This window comes from Polypterus senegalus, chromosome 16, assembly GCF_016835505.1.
Source record: "Polypterus senegalus isolate Bchr_013 chromosome 16, ASM1683550v1, whole genome shotgun sequence".
Classification (NCBI taxonomy): Eukaryota; Metazoa; Chordata; class Cladistia; order Polypteriformes; family Polypteridae; genus Polypterus; species Polypterus senegalus.
In genome coordinates, this window is record NC_053169.1 from 9,598,988 (window position 1) to 9,617,241 (window position 18,254).

Consider the following 18,254-nt stretch of genomic DNA (forward strand, 5'->3'; position numbering starts at 1 on the left):
CTTTTTATATATTGGGGTCTACCCAAGTTAGGCAGTTAACTTATGTCATCCTTCACTTCCCCCTGTTCCCTGAAAAAAAGCTTTTTACTACGATTTGCAAATTAATGGCCATCTGCTGAGAAGAGAATCATTCTTTTCATTTCTATTTTTGAGAGGAACTGTGACCATACATAACAGTTAAAAGAGTTTTTCCAACACTAAGTACAGTATAGTCATACTAACAAAATGTGGCAAAAATAAGGCTTCATCTGTCAAAGGTGATGACACTCCTAATAAGTGTCACTTGCCGTTAAATTAAAGGCAACGTGGTGAGGTGTTCTAACATAGATATTTGTTTAGAGAGTTATTGACTCCATATATAGAGTGTGCATGTGAGCTTTGGTCAAGTATAAGCTATGAAACTTATTTGTCTCGATTTAACCTCCTTAAATGTTTTGCTTGAAAAATTACATATTTCTACTGTAAAACATGAAAAACACTAAACATACAAAGGCAGAAGTATAGAACATATAATAATGGTACAAATAATAATAATAGCAGTAATGCTAGTACAGTATATACAGCGTGAGTCAAAATTATATTAACGCTAATGGTACTGCTATGTATATACTTATATACTATTTTTGTGGACAATTTATGTGCCACATATGTTCCCTGTGTTGAACATGATAGCGAACAGGTGGAGACGTTCCTGTAAATCATCTTGCACATATGAAGTATGCTTTGTGAATAAATTGTTTCCACCATTCAAATGTTAACATAATTTTGACTCATTTTGTACTGTCAAAATGTGATGTTTGCTTAGTATATCTTGAAGCACAGTGAAATACACAATCCAACATCACCGTCAGGACAATAGTAACGTGGTTCCTTGCGGATTTTCTTTCGACTGATCAGCTTTTGTACAGTACACAGCATGTGTGTGATTGACATGAGCATCACTTTCAGATTCGTCAGAATCACTTTTGGGTTCACTGTCCATTTCAATTTCATTGCCTGAAGACAGATTCCTTTCATCATCACTGTAAAGAGCGTGCAACACCTAGGCTGCTGAGCACCATTATGAGGCTAGGACAAGATGTGTCTGCCTCGTTGCCCGGGTTGCACTCGGGCTTGTCGCTTACGCAAGACACGCCTATATCATTTCCCGAGCAACACTTGGCACTCATGCTATTGGCACTTTTACGACCTGAGTAACCCTTGGGTCTAACTCTTACATGACATGCATCTGTACAATTACCCTAGTGACGCTCAGGACTAGCGCTTTTAGCACCGTTTTTACAGCCCGAGTGACACTCAGGCCTAATGCTAGGGAGGTTAAACAAACAACCACATACTATAGATCAGAAGGTATCATTTATCTAGCCAAACTGCAATTATAGTAAAGTGGAAGGGTGAACACTTCTCTACATCCCAAAAGTTAAAAGAAACATCCCTTCAACTTTTATCTTTATACTGACTTGTTTTCTTGTCGATTTTAGCTGGGCAGCCCTGTTATTGATTGCAGCATTTCTCCAATATCCAAGGCAGACATTCTTACTTGTGTTTTAGGGGGCTGTTTGTTTTATTATTTACACATTATTCGTAGATTTATTTCTCTCGAGCTTCTGTAAAGGTCTAATAACCCCTAATACCTAATCCTGCCAACTACGCTGTCTATCTATCTATCTATCTATCTATCTATCTATCTATCTATCTATCTATCTGTCTATCTGTCTATCTGTCTGTCTGTCTGTCTGTCTGTCTGTCTAATGAGAAAGCTGTGGATACTATGCACTTGTATCATATTAGCATGGTTGGGATAAGTCAACCACTTCTAATTTTAAGAGTTTAATGACAGATTCTGAAACTGAATCAGTATTATTTACTAGCCATGTGCGCCCAACTACGTTGCGCGTGTTAAAGTTGTCTGTGAAAGGCTCCCTGTTTAAACGCAGCTTCCAGTCGTGAACTGGGCCCTTCGTCGCACAGCATTATGATTTTTTTATAAGGGAAACAAAATTACAAAAGAAAACCCTTGGACATTGATTCGATAGGAACGGCCTACTCAGAATCACTGTCCGAATCGTAATTATGTGGTGGTGTAAGAGCATTTCTGCTTCTGTCCGTTCACAGTCCGTCTCGTTTTCACGACGCTTATCGTTTCCTCTCAAGATGTCTTCTCAACCTTTCTCCAATCTCGCAGGTTGCTTTGTGGCAATCCAGAGAGTAAGGCAATATACACGGAGCAATGGTTATAAAAGGGGGACACATAGGTATCCAGGCTCTTTAAAGCATAAATAGGGATCACTTCACTGACATGTGAGCAAGCCATGGTACAACTGTGAGACACGCAGCACTCGCCGACTACAATGTAACAATAATAATTTCTGGAACGTGCTGTTACGTTGTCATTCATTTTACCCACTGTCTTTCTTTCATTCATATGTTACGTAGGCACGTACCTTTTATCTTCGGCAATCTCATTCTCTAACCAGGCCTCAGGAGCTAACCAGCATAACATTGTCCACCACCCCTTTCGTTATTCCGGCACATTGTTGACATCCGTGAGTAGCAACAACGTACTAAACTGGAAGGTGGTCTACACATACGTGGAATTCACAGACAAACAAAGATCAAGATCTAAATGAAGATCTCTTTAGTTAATTTAAAGCACAACAATTTGTTTAGTTTGAATGTCTGTGTTTTGAGGTGTGACTGGCGTACTACAGTCTTCAGTAGTATAAGCCTGGAGGAGATTCTTAATGCAATGCCTATGTTTTAGCTGTCTCTCTACTGCCATCTAGTGCTTCTTCTTCTAATTCATTCAGGGACAAACAAAGATCAAGATCCAAATGAAGATTATATATATTTTTTATGTGAATAGAATCACAAAAGCCAAGATAAATGTATAAAAAAAAAACAGATGTATACTTGAAAAATATGGAAAAATAGAAAACAGAGTAGTTTTAACACACCAAGTCCAAAACGGAACTGAGGTATATGAGGCAACATGGCGGCTTTATAGCAGGTTGACAGGAAGGGGTGTGTTTGGAGGTCTGGAAACGGAAGTGATGTCAGGACAGAAACCAAATGTGAGGTCAGGATTGGAACCAGAAGTTGAGGTCAGACAGAATTTTCTTTGGAGGGTCTGCAGAGGAGGAAAGAGAAAAAGTGTTAATGTTCATCGCCACCCCCTAGTTCAACGTAGAATTACAGTTATTTAGGCCCATCAACTGACTCCCATGCACACGTGTGTAACAATTTGTTCTAGGAAGATACTAAAAAAATCATTAATGATTTAGGGGGAGACCATCTTGCATAGACTATAATATGTTGTATTCCAGCAAGCCTGCATTCCCTTTTCTGGTAATGATGGGATTGAGTTGAAGGATCCTCACCATCTGCAGGTATTTCTTTTTTTTCGTTCAGGATTGTGTCAAAGATACTTCTGGGATAGTCCATAGGTCCCATTTACTGGTATGTTATCTCCTAAGCATACACATGAATACATACATAAGTAATGAAGAAATCACTTTTAAGACTATATAATATCATCGGGGATGGTCAGGTGTTAAGATGTATCCCTTTAATATTTAAAAAAATAAACACAATTTTATTAGGTGACATTGAGGCTGTTATGTTGCAAGTAACTAGCTGCATATTTGCTGTATGAATCTAATGTTTCTAGTATGTATATTGTGACGATTCTGTCTGTCCCACTTAGTAGCAGTTTATCTGGAAGGTACGGGTGCGCTGGCTTCTTGTTGGAAGTTAATTTTAATCTGCTAAGGATAATTTGAATTACTTTTTTTATTCAATTTTCAGACTTGTGGTCAGTGCCCCATCATAAATGATATTAAAATTGAGTTCAGTTGATACAAAATAAATTGTGTTATTCAAACATTCAAATTATTGTGTAAATTCATGCATTTTAGGATGAGATCAAATCAAAGTAATTGATGCCCAGAGGCACTGCATGTTTTCTGGTGAATATTGGCTGAGGACATGGAAGTAGAAAAAATAAAATAGTTCACTACAATGTCTTTGTCACAGTTCTTTTTAGAACACATTTCCCCAAAATAAAAGGAATAAAAAACTGTCTTCTACCTCTCTGTGTGTAAATCTTCTACTAGCACAATTACACTGTGAATTTAACTAACTGTTTATGGTGCACCCCATGTTACTATCCATTTTCTGAACTCATTTTCCTCAGTACAGAGTCATGTGAAACCTGTCCAAGCAGCAGTGGGTATAGGGATGGCAGTTCACGATAGAGAGCGACCGACCGACCAGTTTAAAGTCACAGATTGGCCTGTGCTGGAGTAGTGTGAATCCCCAGAAGAAATGAAAATGGGCAAAACATGTAAGCTTTACATAGAAGGCACAGCTGCCAATAATTGAATAAATACAGTGAGATAGCACAGTACCTGCTATGCCCCACAATGCACCGTCTGATGGCATATCATTTTCACTAGACTGAATTTTTGTAGTACGTTTTATTTTTTCTGTATTTAATCCGGTGCCCATGGGTGAGTAAATTATAATTATAAAAGATAAATACTTCTGTGTGGCTTCCTTCAAGCCTTAGGCACTGTGCTTTGATCCCCAGCCTGGCCACTGCCTGTGTGGACTTCATACGTTCCTATGCTTGGGGGTTTTCTTTTGCATCACGAAAAATATTCATATTCACTTCATTCCCATCCTTTGTCAGGAAATAAGAAGCATTTCATAATGTCTTTTACGTTATTTTGTCTCCCTGTTTAATGGGTTACATCATGGGTGATGCCCTTTTCTCTAGAGGTTTATAGGATCATGATTATCACATACATAAAAATGTAACATTTTACAAAATCTCAAGAAATATAACAGCATCATCATCAATATCTCTTCAGATACACATAAGAATTACAAAAAAGAAGAAAACCTCTGACTTGGCTGAAGATGTAAGAGCAGTCACAGTGCAGTATTATAAAGTTGTGTTGCTGTAGGTAAAGGGTTAGGGGTAGGGATAGGGTTAGTGTTTCTTGACAAACGTCTTGTTGATTCAATGGGCCTCACTTGAAGTGATGTTACTGACCCAGCACAGCACATTGGCTATCACATAAGGAACACATAAGGATGTCACTGCTCAGTTCAGATCAATGCCACTCAGATTTTATATTAGTCTTGATCACTTGCATTCTGATCCCAATCTAGGTGCGTGTGGCAATGTGCTATCAGTCCATGTTACCCACCCACTTAATCACTTTGCTGTTTGAGAAATGGTCAGAACACATGTACTATTACATGCTGTTTCTGATAAATGTTTATGCTTGATATGTATTCATGCAATTTTAATTTAATAAATACCTTTGATATTTATTTTTATTTGTAATTACTCTCCGTTTTAGTATTTGTAATTTGTGCCTGGTAGAATTACACAGTGTAAAATATCAGCCCGGCAACAGACGGATACAGACTCCAAATGTCCCAGAACACGCAATGTTTAATAGAAATACTGCACACACACAATACCGTGCACAAACCACAAAGCTCAATCCTTTTTACTTCTCTTCAGACACGGACCACAGACCCCCATGGGGCTGAGCTTCCCAGCTCCATGATCTTGATGGAATCCAGGGGGGCTGCCCTCTTACGTCCGGGGGGGGGTGTATTGCCCCTCTCCCAGTCCTTCCGGGCTCCAGGTGTCCCGGTGGGGCAAGATCCCTGGCCTTCTGCCACAACAGCATGTACTTTAGATTGAATTAGATCACTTTTATTAATTCCAAGGGGAAGTACAGAAGCATACAGCAGCAGAAACATAATCGATATAAAAAATATTAAATTGTGCAGAAATTTCAAAATGAGCTTAAAGAGTACATCAGGAGGATCCACTGAATTTCCTGATAGCAATGGGCAGACAAGACCCCCCCCAGAGGCGCTACTTAGTAAACCATGTTGGAATGAGCCAGTGGCTAGAAGTCCTCCAAGAGAGCACCTCACGGAGGGGATTTTTCATGATGGTATCCAATTTTGCCATCATCCATTTTTCATAACAGCTTCCAGTGTGCCCAGGGTTTATTCAGTTTATTCAGGTATTATGCATCTTTTGAGCTCAAGTTGTTTCCCTCAGGAGACTATGGTGTAGAACAGCACACTGGCTACTGTGTACTGATACAACATTTCCAGCAACCTGCTACATACATCAAAAGTCCCGAGTCTCCTTAGCAAATCCAGTCTGCTCTGGCCGTCCTTGTCCAGCACTGCTGTGTTGTCAGACCAATCCAGTTTGCTGTTTAATGTGACCCCTACCCAGGTACTTGTAGCTCGGCACCACTCATCCTCCCCCTGGGTGGTGTCTGGTCTCAGAGGCTCCTGGCATGTCGGAAGTCCACCATTACCTCTTTAAACTTGCTGCTGTTGAGTTTCAGGTGGTTCTCCCTGCACCACAAGACAAGGTCTTCCACAGCCTTCCTGTACTCTGACTCTTCTCCATTATTAATGAAGCCTGTGATGGAGGAGTCATGTGAAAATCTGGGTAGATGGCAAGCACTGGTATTGTGCTGGAAGTCTGTTGTGTAGAGAGTAACACAGGAAGGGAGATGGGACAGTTCCCTGAGGTGCTGCCTGCTTCTGTATCAATTAGAAAAAACAAATTATGGTTTTCCTTGTACTGTAAGGTACAGTATAATGAGGGTCAACCGTACTGAACAAGATTGTAATACATCAGTATATTAGTGTGTTGGCTAATGACCTCAGTGGTTCCTATCTTGCTGTCAGAATTGGTTCCCATCAGCTCCTTAACGGAAAATACGGGTTTAGAAAATGGCCGGCTAGATTCTAGTTTTCGCAAGTTTAAAATTCTTTCACAGCCAGTTTAGTGAAATAAAGGCAAGGTGATTCTTCCATTCTGGGAACTCTTCATTAAACTGTCTCAAAAATATTGCTAATTGCATTATAGGCAGGGTCCTATATCAATTGCAGCCTTCTCATTTTTTACCTCTCAAGAGCATTATGTGAAGCAATTAGCTTGTAGAGAAATTACTATACTAACAGATAATGTTGCTGCTTTCCAGACTAAAGGTACTGGAATTACTGAAGATGTACTAAAATTGCAAGCCATTTCAATGAAACTTGCCTGTATTTTAACATTGTGCTTTAAGAATAGCAGCTCATTAAAACTGGAAACAAGAAGCTAACAGCACAACATAATATATAGAAAAATCATATAATTGAAATAAATTGGTTGGAAAGGTTTCAGGAGAGGAGGTTGTCGAGCTCTATGGCTTTGCATGTCTCTATTTCAGATGATTATAAAAATCTGCTGGTGAGGCATTTATTTGCTGCACAATAAACCAAGGTGTCCCCTTGGGCATTGCCATAAAATAAAATCCTCACCTCCACACTTGGCCCATATCCTTTTGCTTCCACCTTGTGGGAAATGAAAACGTTCAGATGAAAAGAAAAGCTTAGAACATGTTTTGTGGATTCCATAAACTGAGGCAGGCTTTTACATAGCCTTTGGAGTTCAGTAGCACCCCCATGACCCAAAGCATGACAGTTTCTTATTTCAATTCCTGATCCTTCAGTGCATCGAGAAACTAGAGCACAGATCAGGCTTACAGACACTTGACAGTGTTTTACATTTATCGATCAGTGGCTCAGGACCTTGATCTTTTAATGCAGGATTTAATAACTGCCAGGAAGCCATGAAATTCAATAGACAGGCGAGAAGTGAAACAATACGTTCTAACGCAGCATTAATGACAAAACTATAATAAATGTGTACATCTGTCAATACATCATCCACAAGAAGCTTTAATGAGCACAGACGGGAATTCCAAACCTAAATTAAGAACGATCAAATGTTAAAGTTATGGTACCATCTCATTTTAATACTCCTTAAGATGCATGACAAGATTGTGTGCGTGTTCCACTCATAGTCTGGTCAAATGCAAGAAGCATTTGATTTCAAACTACTAAATACAACCCTGTATTAAAAATCATATTTTAAAGTAATAGATTAAGTGAACAAAGGGCAGGAAACCAAAAAGTACACAGAAGAAAAATATTTCTAGCTTGGGCAAACATCTTGAATACATTACTTATCCAAGGTGACTTAAAACATTTATGATACAATTGGTTCCATTTCTTTTGGTTTTCCAGTTGGAGCACGGGCAGGTCATTTGACTTGCTCAGGGTCACACAGTGTCAGTAGTTGGATTTGAACCCATAACCTCGGGGTCTGAAGTCCAAATCCTTGACCACTACACCACACTGCCTGCCTAGAGTTAATTCAATGTGAGCAGATGTTCCTCCGGCCTACAGTGAGGTATTCAAGGTTCATACCTCTCTAATTTATATTAATGACATATAATAATGCAACTTAAATTTATTACACCCTCCTTTGCTTAAGACCCCACTGCACTATTCAAGTTAGTTAGTTAGCCACACTTCTGTGGTCTTCAATGCTTGGCCTGTTACAAAGCTTCCTAAACTTCTCTCTGTCCTGTGCCACTTCCTGCAGGTTTCTTCCTCTTGTCCCTCTGTCTCTTACTTCCTCTATCACCCAGTCTTTCCACCTCTTTCTTGGTCTTCTCCTTCCTACTTAAATCAATCTTTCCGCTCTTCTTGCTATCCTTGAGTCTTACATGAGCCATACATGTCCTGCCACATCAGACAGGATCCTCCGTTTACTTTCTTCATTCAAGGATCTCATATTCCACTGCCCTACTCTTGTCCTTCTCTTCCTGCCTATGATCTCCAGCTCCACATTCTGCAGCCTTGGCCTACTTTTCGCGGAGAACACAAGACTGGAAAGCCTGCACAGCCCTTTGTATCCTGGGCGGCAATTGGGCCAGTATGTAGAGTTCATTATTTCATCTTCTCATTTGGGTTTTCTGGTCTAGTACCAGTAGTTTAATATACTAGGGACATACAGTATGTCAATAATTACAATAATACAAGTTCAATAATTACAATTATAGTGTATACATATAATTATTTATTTATTACTATCTACAATCTAGTCACTCTGGCCTCCTAATCATCCCACATATCTAATTGTCTCTTAATCTCTGTCACCCTTCCACCACCTAATAGCTAATGTGTGGTGAGCATGCTGGAGCAAAATGGCTGCAGTTGTATCACCCAGGTGGATGCTTCACATTAGTGGTGAATGATGTGCCTCCCCACTCGCTAAAGCACTTTGAGTAGTGAGAAAAGTGCTATATAAATTGTGGACACTAGAGGCCACTGTCACTCCTCAAACCCAACACACAGACACCGAGGACACAAGTTAAAAGCACCAAGAACTTGTTTATTGTTTGTCAAACTCTTCACAAGGCTTTCCTCCACCACTGCCACATGTAAATAAACAATACAGCACTCGGTTATTCTCTCTCTCTGTCTCTCTTTCTTCCTCCTGTGCTCCACCCAGCAAGCTTTGTCCACCATGTACCCGACTCTGGCTCGTCCCTGTGAGGTCAGTCTGGTCCTTTTATATTGTCCAACCCAGACGTGCTTCTGCTCTTCTAGCCACACAGTCAGCCAGCACTTCCAGGTCAGGTGGAAACCTTACGCCCCATGGTTCTTCCACAGCACCCCCTGGTGGCACCCAACAGGGCTGAGATACAGAACTCCATGTCCCATGGTACCCTGTGGGAATCCCGGGCACCGTTGCACTCCAGGGAAGCTGCCATCTAGTGTTCTGGGGGATTGTTTCCTGCAGAGGCATTAGCTCTCTTGGAAATGTGTTCTTTTAATATTGTGGTACACGAGGTGTGTTGGAAACCCTCCCAGTGTAGGGACGGAGAAAATGGCTGACTGTGTTGATCCAGATTCCCACCTGGAAAAAGTCTGTCCATATGCCTCCCCGTCTGTAACTGCGTAAAACGTCAGTAAATGTAAGCTAAAAGATATTTTGTCTCATGTGATTCTTGTACCGCCGTAATCACTATGGGAGGGATATCGCCTTTTCCGGTATATTATGATATTGTTTAATTATTTAATAAGCCACAATATTAAAAGAACACATTTCCAAGAGAGCTAATGCCTCTGCAGGAAACAGGGATGCAGTGCCCTAAAGAGGCTGCCTTCCCCCATTCTTCCACCTTTTGGGCATCCCGGCATGGATGGGCCGCTGGCTTACAAAATGTAATGAATTCCTTATTATTATTTCAATTTAATACTATGTATTCATTCATTTTTCATTTATTTTTATTTTAGTATAGTGCTTTACTTGTCTTGTATACTTGTCCTGTGTTTATGTGTATGTTGCACTGTGTTCCAGTGGGATATTTTTTCATTCCAGTGTATGCTGCAATTTAGTGTATGGATGGTATGAAAATAAAGCCACTTGACTTAATAGTATGGCCAAAACACATAGAACATAAACATAAAATAATGTTGAAATATAAATGGGGAAAACGTGTGCGATATTTACTTAAATCTGACAAAGTTCTCGACCTGCTTAATCCAATTTAGGGTCCTAGGAGAGCCAGAACATATCCCTACAGGAATCATCCTTTAGTGGAATGTGATCTTAATAATAATAATAATTCTTTGCATTCATGTAGCGCTTTTCTCACTACTCAAAGCGCTCAGCAATTGCAGGTTAAGGGCCTTGCACAAGGGCCCAACAGAGTCCCATTTGGCATTTACGGGATTTGAACCGGCAACCTTCTGATTGGCAGTGCAGATCCCTAGCCTCAGAGCCACCATTCCGCCTTCCACCATTTAGAGGCATACAGGGTGTTTAATTTTTAAAGAATAGATTTTAATCCATCCTAGGTTAGCCACATTCCAGAACAGATCACTTCGCAGATCAACGACAACAGTTTAACTTGAGTATAAAACCTCTAAAAAGAAGTCCATTGTTTACGTTAATGCACCCATTTATAAGCAGGATAAGTGGCAACATCGATGCCAAGGGAAGAAGAGAAAAAAATGACTAATTGTGAATCCAGCAAGATTGAAATTGATTAACAGGCGGTGGTAAAATAATGAATAATAGTGTTAATCAAGGAGATAACAAACTATTCAAAAACACCTGAGCAGCCTTCAGAATTGGGGAAAATGCTTGGAAAGTGCAGCTTAATGCAGGCAGGCGAGTGCAAAGAGCTCCATACAGAAAAGAAACGTTAATTACTGTATAAAGGAAAGGTTAGAGATACTCAAAAACAGATAGCACACCAAGGTCTTTGTAATCCATGTTTCCAGAGAGATGAACTAAAAATTAAGAGGGTTAGTGTAGCATTTTTACCACACAGAGACTTGAGGATATGCATTTGTATTCTGAATAACTAAAGAAGCGTATAAACAGAATTCTAGAAGTTACCATTTTTCCTTGGATTCTTCATGTATAATTAAAGTAACAACTAGGTGACTTTCAGAGACAAACTGTTGTCAACATTTGTGATGTGAGAATGTTTATTTATTGGTCTCTGATGAATTTGTCGTGATTAATATCCCTATTTGTTTTTTCAGAACATCATAAGTTTGACAAACGGTCGATCAGTCACTCCATCAGTTCCAATATCTCATCCAGACACTTTTCCAAAGTTATTGAGGTTTATGTAATAAGTATACACCATACATAATGTGGGCATCTGTTCAGTAACTAAATTTCATTTTGCTAAAGTTCCCCCTTGGGACAATTAAAGTGCAATCTGTCTGTCTGCCGATCTTTAGTCACTTTATAGTCACTCTATCTGACTGCATTGAGTTGTCACCGTCACTTAATTATCCCTCCTATGGAAACCGTCCAGGGTCATTTATGTTCGCATATTCTATCCTTACAGTTTCAGTTTCACCTACACGACTCAGTAGTTTGTTCCAGATTTCTATAAGGCCAAAGCCGTGGCAGAATTTGCTACATTAGTGGCTCTCACAAAAAGGAATGAGCACAACTGTATGGGTAGGCTGGTATGCAGTTGCTAAATTTGACATGTGCAATGATTTTCATGAGTGACATCACATAGGCTATGTTAACAGCTAAAAGTGACTTAATTCTCACTTAACTGTTCATATTGTGCATGCAGGTGTCTATCCTAAATATGCCTGCTTGTGCAAAATTCATGAAAACAAATTTATTGGGCAGCTATGAGATAACAGACCTTGATGAACTCCATTAGCACATTTAGCTTTTTTCATTGGAGGTTGTCTATGAATTCCTCACCTCATCATGGAAAGCAGGAGAAGTTACAAAAAAAATGTAGCTGTTGCTTTTAATGGATTTATCAGTGTCACATTTATGCAGTTGTGGCCAAAGGTGTTGGCAGTGACACAAATATTGTGTTTTGCAAACTTTGCTGCTCCAGCATTTTCAGGTTGTTTTTAGCATGTTTCTATGGTATGCTGAAGAACAATTATAAAGATTTCATAAGTGTCAAAGGCTTTTATTGGCAAAGGCGTCAAATTTCTGTAAAGAGTCAATATTGACAGTGTTGGCTCTTCTTCATAACTTATACAGTTTGCTCTGGCATGCTGGATATCGGCTTCTTGGCCCAAGTCCTGACTGATGTTGATCCATTCTTGCCTTTTTAATGCTTGGACTTGATCACAATTTGTCAGCTTCTGCTTGCCCACCCACTTTTTGAGAATTGACTAAAGGTTCTCAATGGGAGAGTTTCCTGGTGTGATAAACCCAGGGCGTCAGTGAGCCCCAAACTCTAATACAAACACACTTGTACAGTCCCGGGTTCAAATAATCAAAGGTTTTTATTCTAACTCCCTCCAAATGTGACATAAGCACAAGCAAATTCTGGACTTTCTCACGATATCTCTCTGTTTCTCCCTACCGCACTGCCCTCCTCCACTCAAGTGTTGCTCCACTACCTCCCAGCTCCAACTCGCTTGAATAAGGGATTGCAGTCTCTTTTATCACAGACCCAGGAGTACTTCCAGTGCCAGGGTGACTGCCCGATGACAGAACTTCCGGGTCTCATGGAAGTCCATAATAGGGAGCTTGTCTCCCTACAGCACCCTCTCGTGGCACCCAGTGACCCCAGCAGGGCTTCTCTGCCAGACTACATATCCCGGCATGCCCTTCTAGCTTCTTACTGTGCACCGACCTCCAGGGCTGCTGCCAGCTTGTGTGTTGGGCGAATAAAAAAACCTCCAGCAACTTCTCTTTTTAATGGGCTGTCTGTCCACCCTTTCCGGTCCTTACTTCCAGGTCTGTTCCCTCTCCTGGTCGGCATGCCGGTCCAGCCCGTGTGGCATCTACACTGGCCATGGGTCCAAACTCTCCGAGTCACCTCATTATCACTTTTGTTGTGACATGGTGCTCCATCATGCTGGAAAATACACAGATCATCATCAAATTGCGCCTGGATTGTTCAGAGAAGTTGCTCTTGGAGGACGTTTTAATGCCATTCTTTATTTATGGTCGGATTGTGGGCCTACTCCCTTGGATGAGAAGCATCCCCTCGCATGGATGGTCTCAGGATGCATCACTGTTGGCACAGTGACACGGGACTCATGGTAGCGAACACCTTTTACTTCTCCGGACAATCAATTTTCCAGATGTCCCAAATTGGAAGAAAGATTCACCTGAAAAAATACCTTTGCACCAGTCTCTTGCTGTCCAATCCTTGTACTTCCAGCAGAATTTCAGTTCGTCCTTGATGTTTTTCCTGGAAAGAAATGGCTTCTTTGCTGCCCTTCTTAACACAAGGCCATTGTCCAGAAGTCTTCTCCTCACTCACAGCCACCTGCCGCCAGTACTGAGCAAGCCCTGTACTGGTGGCAACACCATTCTGTAGTGGACTCTGCAGGAGGAGATGGTTCTAGCACTTGCTGAACACTTTTAGTTGATCATTTTGTGCCAGGGCCAAAAATAAGGGTTTTTGTGATAAAGTTAAATTTTTATGCTAATAAAACTCTTTGCAATGAATTAATATGCATCTGATCACTCTGCACAATAATACAAAAACAATATGAATTGCCAGCACAAAAACTGAAGCAGCAAATGTTGTGTCACTGCCGAAACTTTTGGCCACTACTGTATGTAGAAAGGTGTTTATACAAAAGAGGAGCCAGGACCTGTTTTGTGGTTTAACAATTTCAGAATGTCTAGGGTAACATCTGATTACTTAAGTCAACATACAGTATGTCCGTTGGAGAATGCATGCTTGAGGTGCTCTGGTTTTATCAGAACACATACAGTAAATAGGCCATATTGTCTTAACAAACAAATGAAGAGTGCCATACACTGTTCAACCTAATGGCTTTGGCATGCCAACATTGTGTTTGTTAATCTACAAACTGTGAAAGGCCTTGTGCTACACTGGAATACCAGACTACATCAGGCTGCCTCAATAAGATGAGAATTCAGCATATGGACTCAGGGGAGTATAAATGTCCAGATAATTTCAATTGAAGCATTCAAGCGCCGGCCCTAATCAAGTTGCGTTATGTCTGTATCTTATTGAGTGCACTGTGAGATAGTGAAGTCTGAAAAGTTGTCATTCATTTTGGTTTGTGCTGTTGGCAGTCTTAAAAGAAATATGGTGCAGTATGACCAGAGCAGTTTGTAATGTCTGTGGGATAACAAGAAATGAATAGAGAACAGTACAGTATGTGATCCTGGGATGATTGAATATTTCTCTTTTAATTCGAAAAGGAAAATCTTGCATCGGGACCTCAGATTGCTCCCCTAATTGCAGTTTTCCATTTAACCGGAAATACTATTTGTAATTTGTGTCACTGACTGTTGATACAATACGTAATGTGGAAGTTCAGCCCCGAACACAGACAGACAAACGGCAGATGTCCATGAAACACACACATTTAATATTTTTGCAGTATATACAGCACCTCACAATGCCGTTCTAGACAAACACTCAGTTCATTTCTTTCTCTTTCTTCTTCTTCTCTGTCACCCTCACTCCTCCTCTCACAAGCTCTGTCTTCTTCCTCCCGACTCTGGCTCGACTAATGGAGTGAGGCAGCCCCTTTTATAACGCCCCGGATGTGCTGCAGGTGCTTTGCAATGATCTTTCGGCGGCACTCCCTAGTGTGGCGGAAGTGCCACATGAGCACCCAGAAGCACGCCAGAACCGGAAGTGCTGCAGTCCAGGGCTCAATAATCCTCCGGGTGCCCCGTAGCGGTGGCCACGGGCTCCAACAGGGTTGAGCTTCTAAGCTGTGATCCTGTGGCCCCGATGCAGACCAGGGTGGCTGCCCTCTCGTGGTCCAGGAGAGTTATTGTCTCTCTCCCAGTCCTTCCAGGAGTCCTGGCTGGGCAGGATTCCCAGCCGCCACGGTAAGCATAACCCGAGCCACTGGTACAACTGTAACAGTGTTTCAGTGTTGTGTTGTTCCCACTGTCATCTCAAACCGGATGTGCTGCTCCTTTAGAACTTCTGTTCAATGGTAGCTTCCTTTTCCTCAAGTGCTTTAACATAATAATCCTGTCATTAGAACGCTTGACTTCATCCTCGAGAGATCAGCCTTCTTTGAAGACTACCAAGGATGTCACAAGAACTGATATTTTGGTACCAAGTTGATACCAAAACTACAAAAACATTTTGGTTCTAGCTTTTTTTTTGTTTTACAGTATCAGTAGTACCGAGTGAAGATCGATACTGCTCTCATGCTTGACTGCAAATAGATGAATTTCGTCAAAAGGATTGATAATCGAGAAAGACGTCAGTAAAGTGTACATCTGAAACTGGCTAGCGGGGGTGATGACACAGCACCGCGTCAACACGTTAGGGAGAAAAAAACAAAACAGCAGAAGTCATGTCTGGAAGTACTTTGTGTTCAAGGCAAGAGAATTTCAGCATGTGGTTGAGAGAGTTGTGCTTACTATTTAAAATAATAATAATAACACTAAAACAAACATACCGTCAAAGGCTTTAATTATTGTCACTTTAATCTCATTGTGGAGTTAGTTCAGAAATAGATTTCTGCGTGCTTTGAGAGTGCAGTGATGTGAGTGATAAGAAAGCGACACTTAGGACATTTTGGCTTTCTGTTTATTTGATTTATTCTTCACTTTGTGCTTGGAGGACAGTGACAGTGATGTGCTCTATGGGACAATTGTCAAATTCTTGTAACCACGGAATGTTTGACCACTTTGACAGAATTGTATGATTAATAATTCATTCAGGATTTGCAAAGGAGGAGCTATTTGTTGTTCTTTTGGTTTTGCTGTTGGAGCTTCTTCGTCTAGCTGTAGTTTATATGATGGCACCTTCGTCTCATAAACCTCTTAGACTCAGGTCCAGGGTAGGTTTTTTTATTGCTTTCTAAGGAATTTGCTAACCATTGAAATCGCCTTTGATCACTGTGACCTGCAGGGGGCACTCCTGCCGCCCAAACGCGACACAGGCAGACGCAGGGCACAAGTTCAGGGCATACATTTTTATTTATTTATTATCATGTGGGGAAACGCCTTTCCCCGTTTCCACATGTACAGCACAGTTCCAACACAAGGACCAGACAGTTTCTTTTCTTTCTCTTTCTTTCTCGGTTTCGCCTCCACTCCTCCTGGCAAGCTTCATCCTGTTCTACCCGACTCTGGCTCCCGGAGTAGTGGCTGCTGGCTCCTTTTATAAGACACCCGGAGGGGCTCCAGGAGCTCGTTGACCTACATCTGGTAGCACTTCTGGGTGTGGTGACAGTGCTGCAGCACCCCCGGGCACTGCCCACAGAACCCAACAGGGTTACACCAAATTCCAGCTCCTGTGCAGCCCCTGCGGGAGTCCGAGGCATCGTTGCCACCTAGCACTCCGGGGGACATAATGCTCTGGATACGCTCTCTTCCTCGGTCCTTCCAGCGTGGAGGAATCCCGGCCATACGCCTCACCACTTAGACTCTTATCTTAGAAAGTTTTACATTTGTTTCATATTTCCCATTCAATGATGAATTCTTTTAAGTTTTATAAAGTGATCAAACAGTTTAATGGTTATGAAAACAAATCATAAAATAATAGAATTTTTTTACTGAATGCCTTTGTTGTCTTTTTTTGTCTTTTTAGATCCTGGACTTGGTCAAGGGAATGCATTACCAGCTTGCTTGTCAGAAGTTCTTTGAATTGACACATGGGGTAAGAATATATTTATTTTCTGTTTTATTTAAATTATTGCAGCATGACTAAAAATTTACTGCATCTCTAATAATGGCTTTCTCATCATAGTGTGGTTAGTGTATCATATTTCCCATGCACTACTTAAATCTTTCAAAAGAATAATGACTGCTGTACTTACTCTTCACGCACTAAGTAAGTTTTTTTCATAGTTTAGAAAAGCTGTTTAGTTATTTAAATCCTTGCTGGGCTTCACCATATGTGACTTTTTTTGCTTCAAGTTAAGTGGGGTGAAAAATCCTTATAACTGGTGATCAGCTTTAATGGACATTTCAAATATACAATCCTTTGTCAGCTCCGTAAGCAACATAATTTTATGTCTGATCAGGTTTCTATTCAAGGGGAAAAAAATGATGATTCAAAACAGTGGTTTTACAGACGGCCCAAAATCCTATATCGCCTCATTCGCTGCAGTGTATGGCATATTTTATCTAAAACGCCCACCCAATCCCCCCCTCGTCACCAATGTCCAGGTATTTGTAAAGAAAAGCAGAGCAGTCAAGAGCCAGGAGAAGAGGAAATGAAAAAGAATGAAAGGTGAATTGTAAGAGTTTGACACCAGATATAACTTTAAATATATTCCCCATAATGATTCACAACCTCTCAAGAGTTAGGCTAGCGCAGATCACATTGCCTAAAGAATTTCACCTGAAGTTCTGTAGTATTTCCCCTTTACATTTCTCTCTTATTATAATAAAAAAAAAAATCTTTGGTCGAGACGTGATCTTCTAGGAAGACACTTTGATGTCCCGCAAGAGACAGTTTGATGGCCCGTGAGACAAGGCAGTGAGACAAAAGGACAGCTGCTGCACAGGCTTTTAAATGATCGACACACAGCTCGGCAGCAGGAGCAGAAAGCCAGCAGCTGATCCGTCCGCATTGCCTTAGCGTGCGTTCAGCTCCTCCTTCACAACGCGAGCGGCAGAGATGCGAAGTGGCTGGCGTTTAGCGTGCCCCTGGAGGGTGGGGAAGTGGATGGGCGAACAAAATGAGCAGTGGGCAAAGCTCCCTGTTTTCTATACTTTTATGTTTTGATGTTTGAAATTTTTACAGTTTTTCTGTAGTACTAGGTTGTTGTACCGTGTTAGCCATTATGAATGTAGAGAAAAGCCAAGCAAAATGACACCTTTTATTGGCTAACTAAGAAGATTACAATATGCAAGCTTTCGAGGCAACTCAGGCCCCTTCTTCAGGCAA

At 41.0% G+C, this 18,254-nt stretch overlaps 1 protein-coding gene across 1 annotated transcript in view; it reads left to right on the forward strand.

Moving 5' to 3' along the window:
* Window positions 1-18,254, forward strand: part of prim2 (DNA primase subunit 2) — a 438,807-nt gene that overhangs the window by 377,106 nt on the left and 43,447 nt on the right. The window contains exon 13 of the mRNA XM_039738199.1: window positions 16,950-17,018. Coding sequence (XP_039594133.1) covers window positions 16,950-17,018 — 69 coding nt within the window. The remainder of the gene's footprint in view (window positions 1-16,949; window positions 17,019-18,254) is intronic.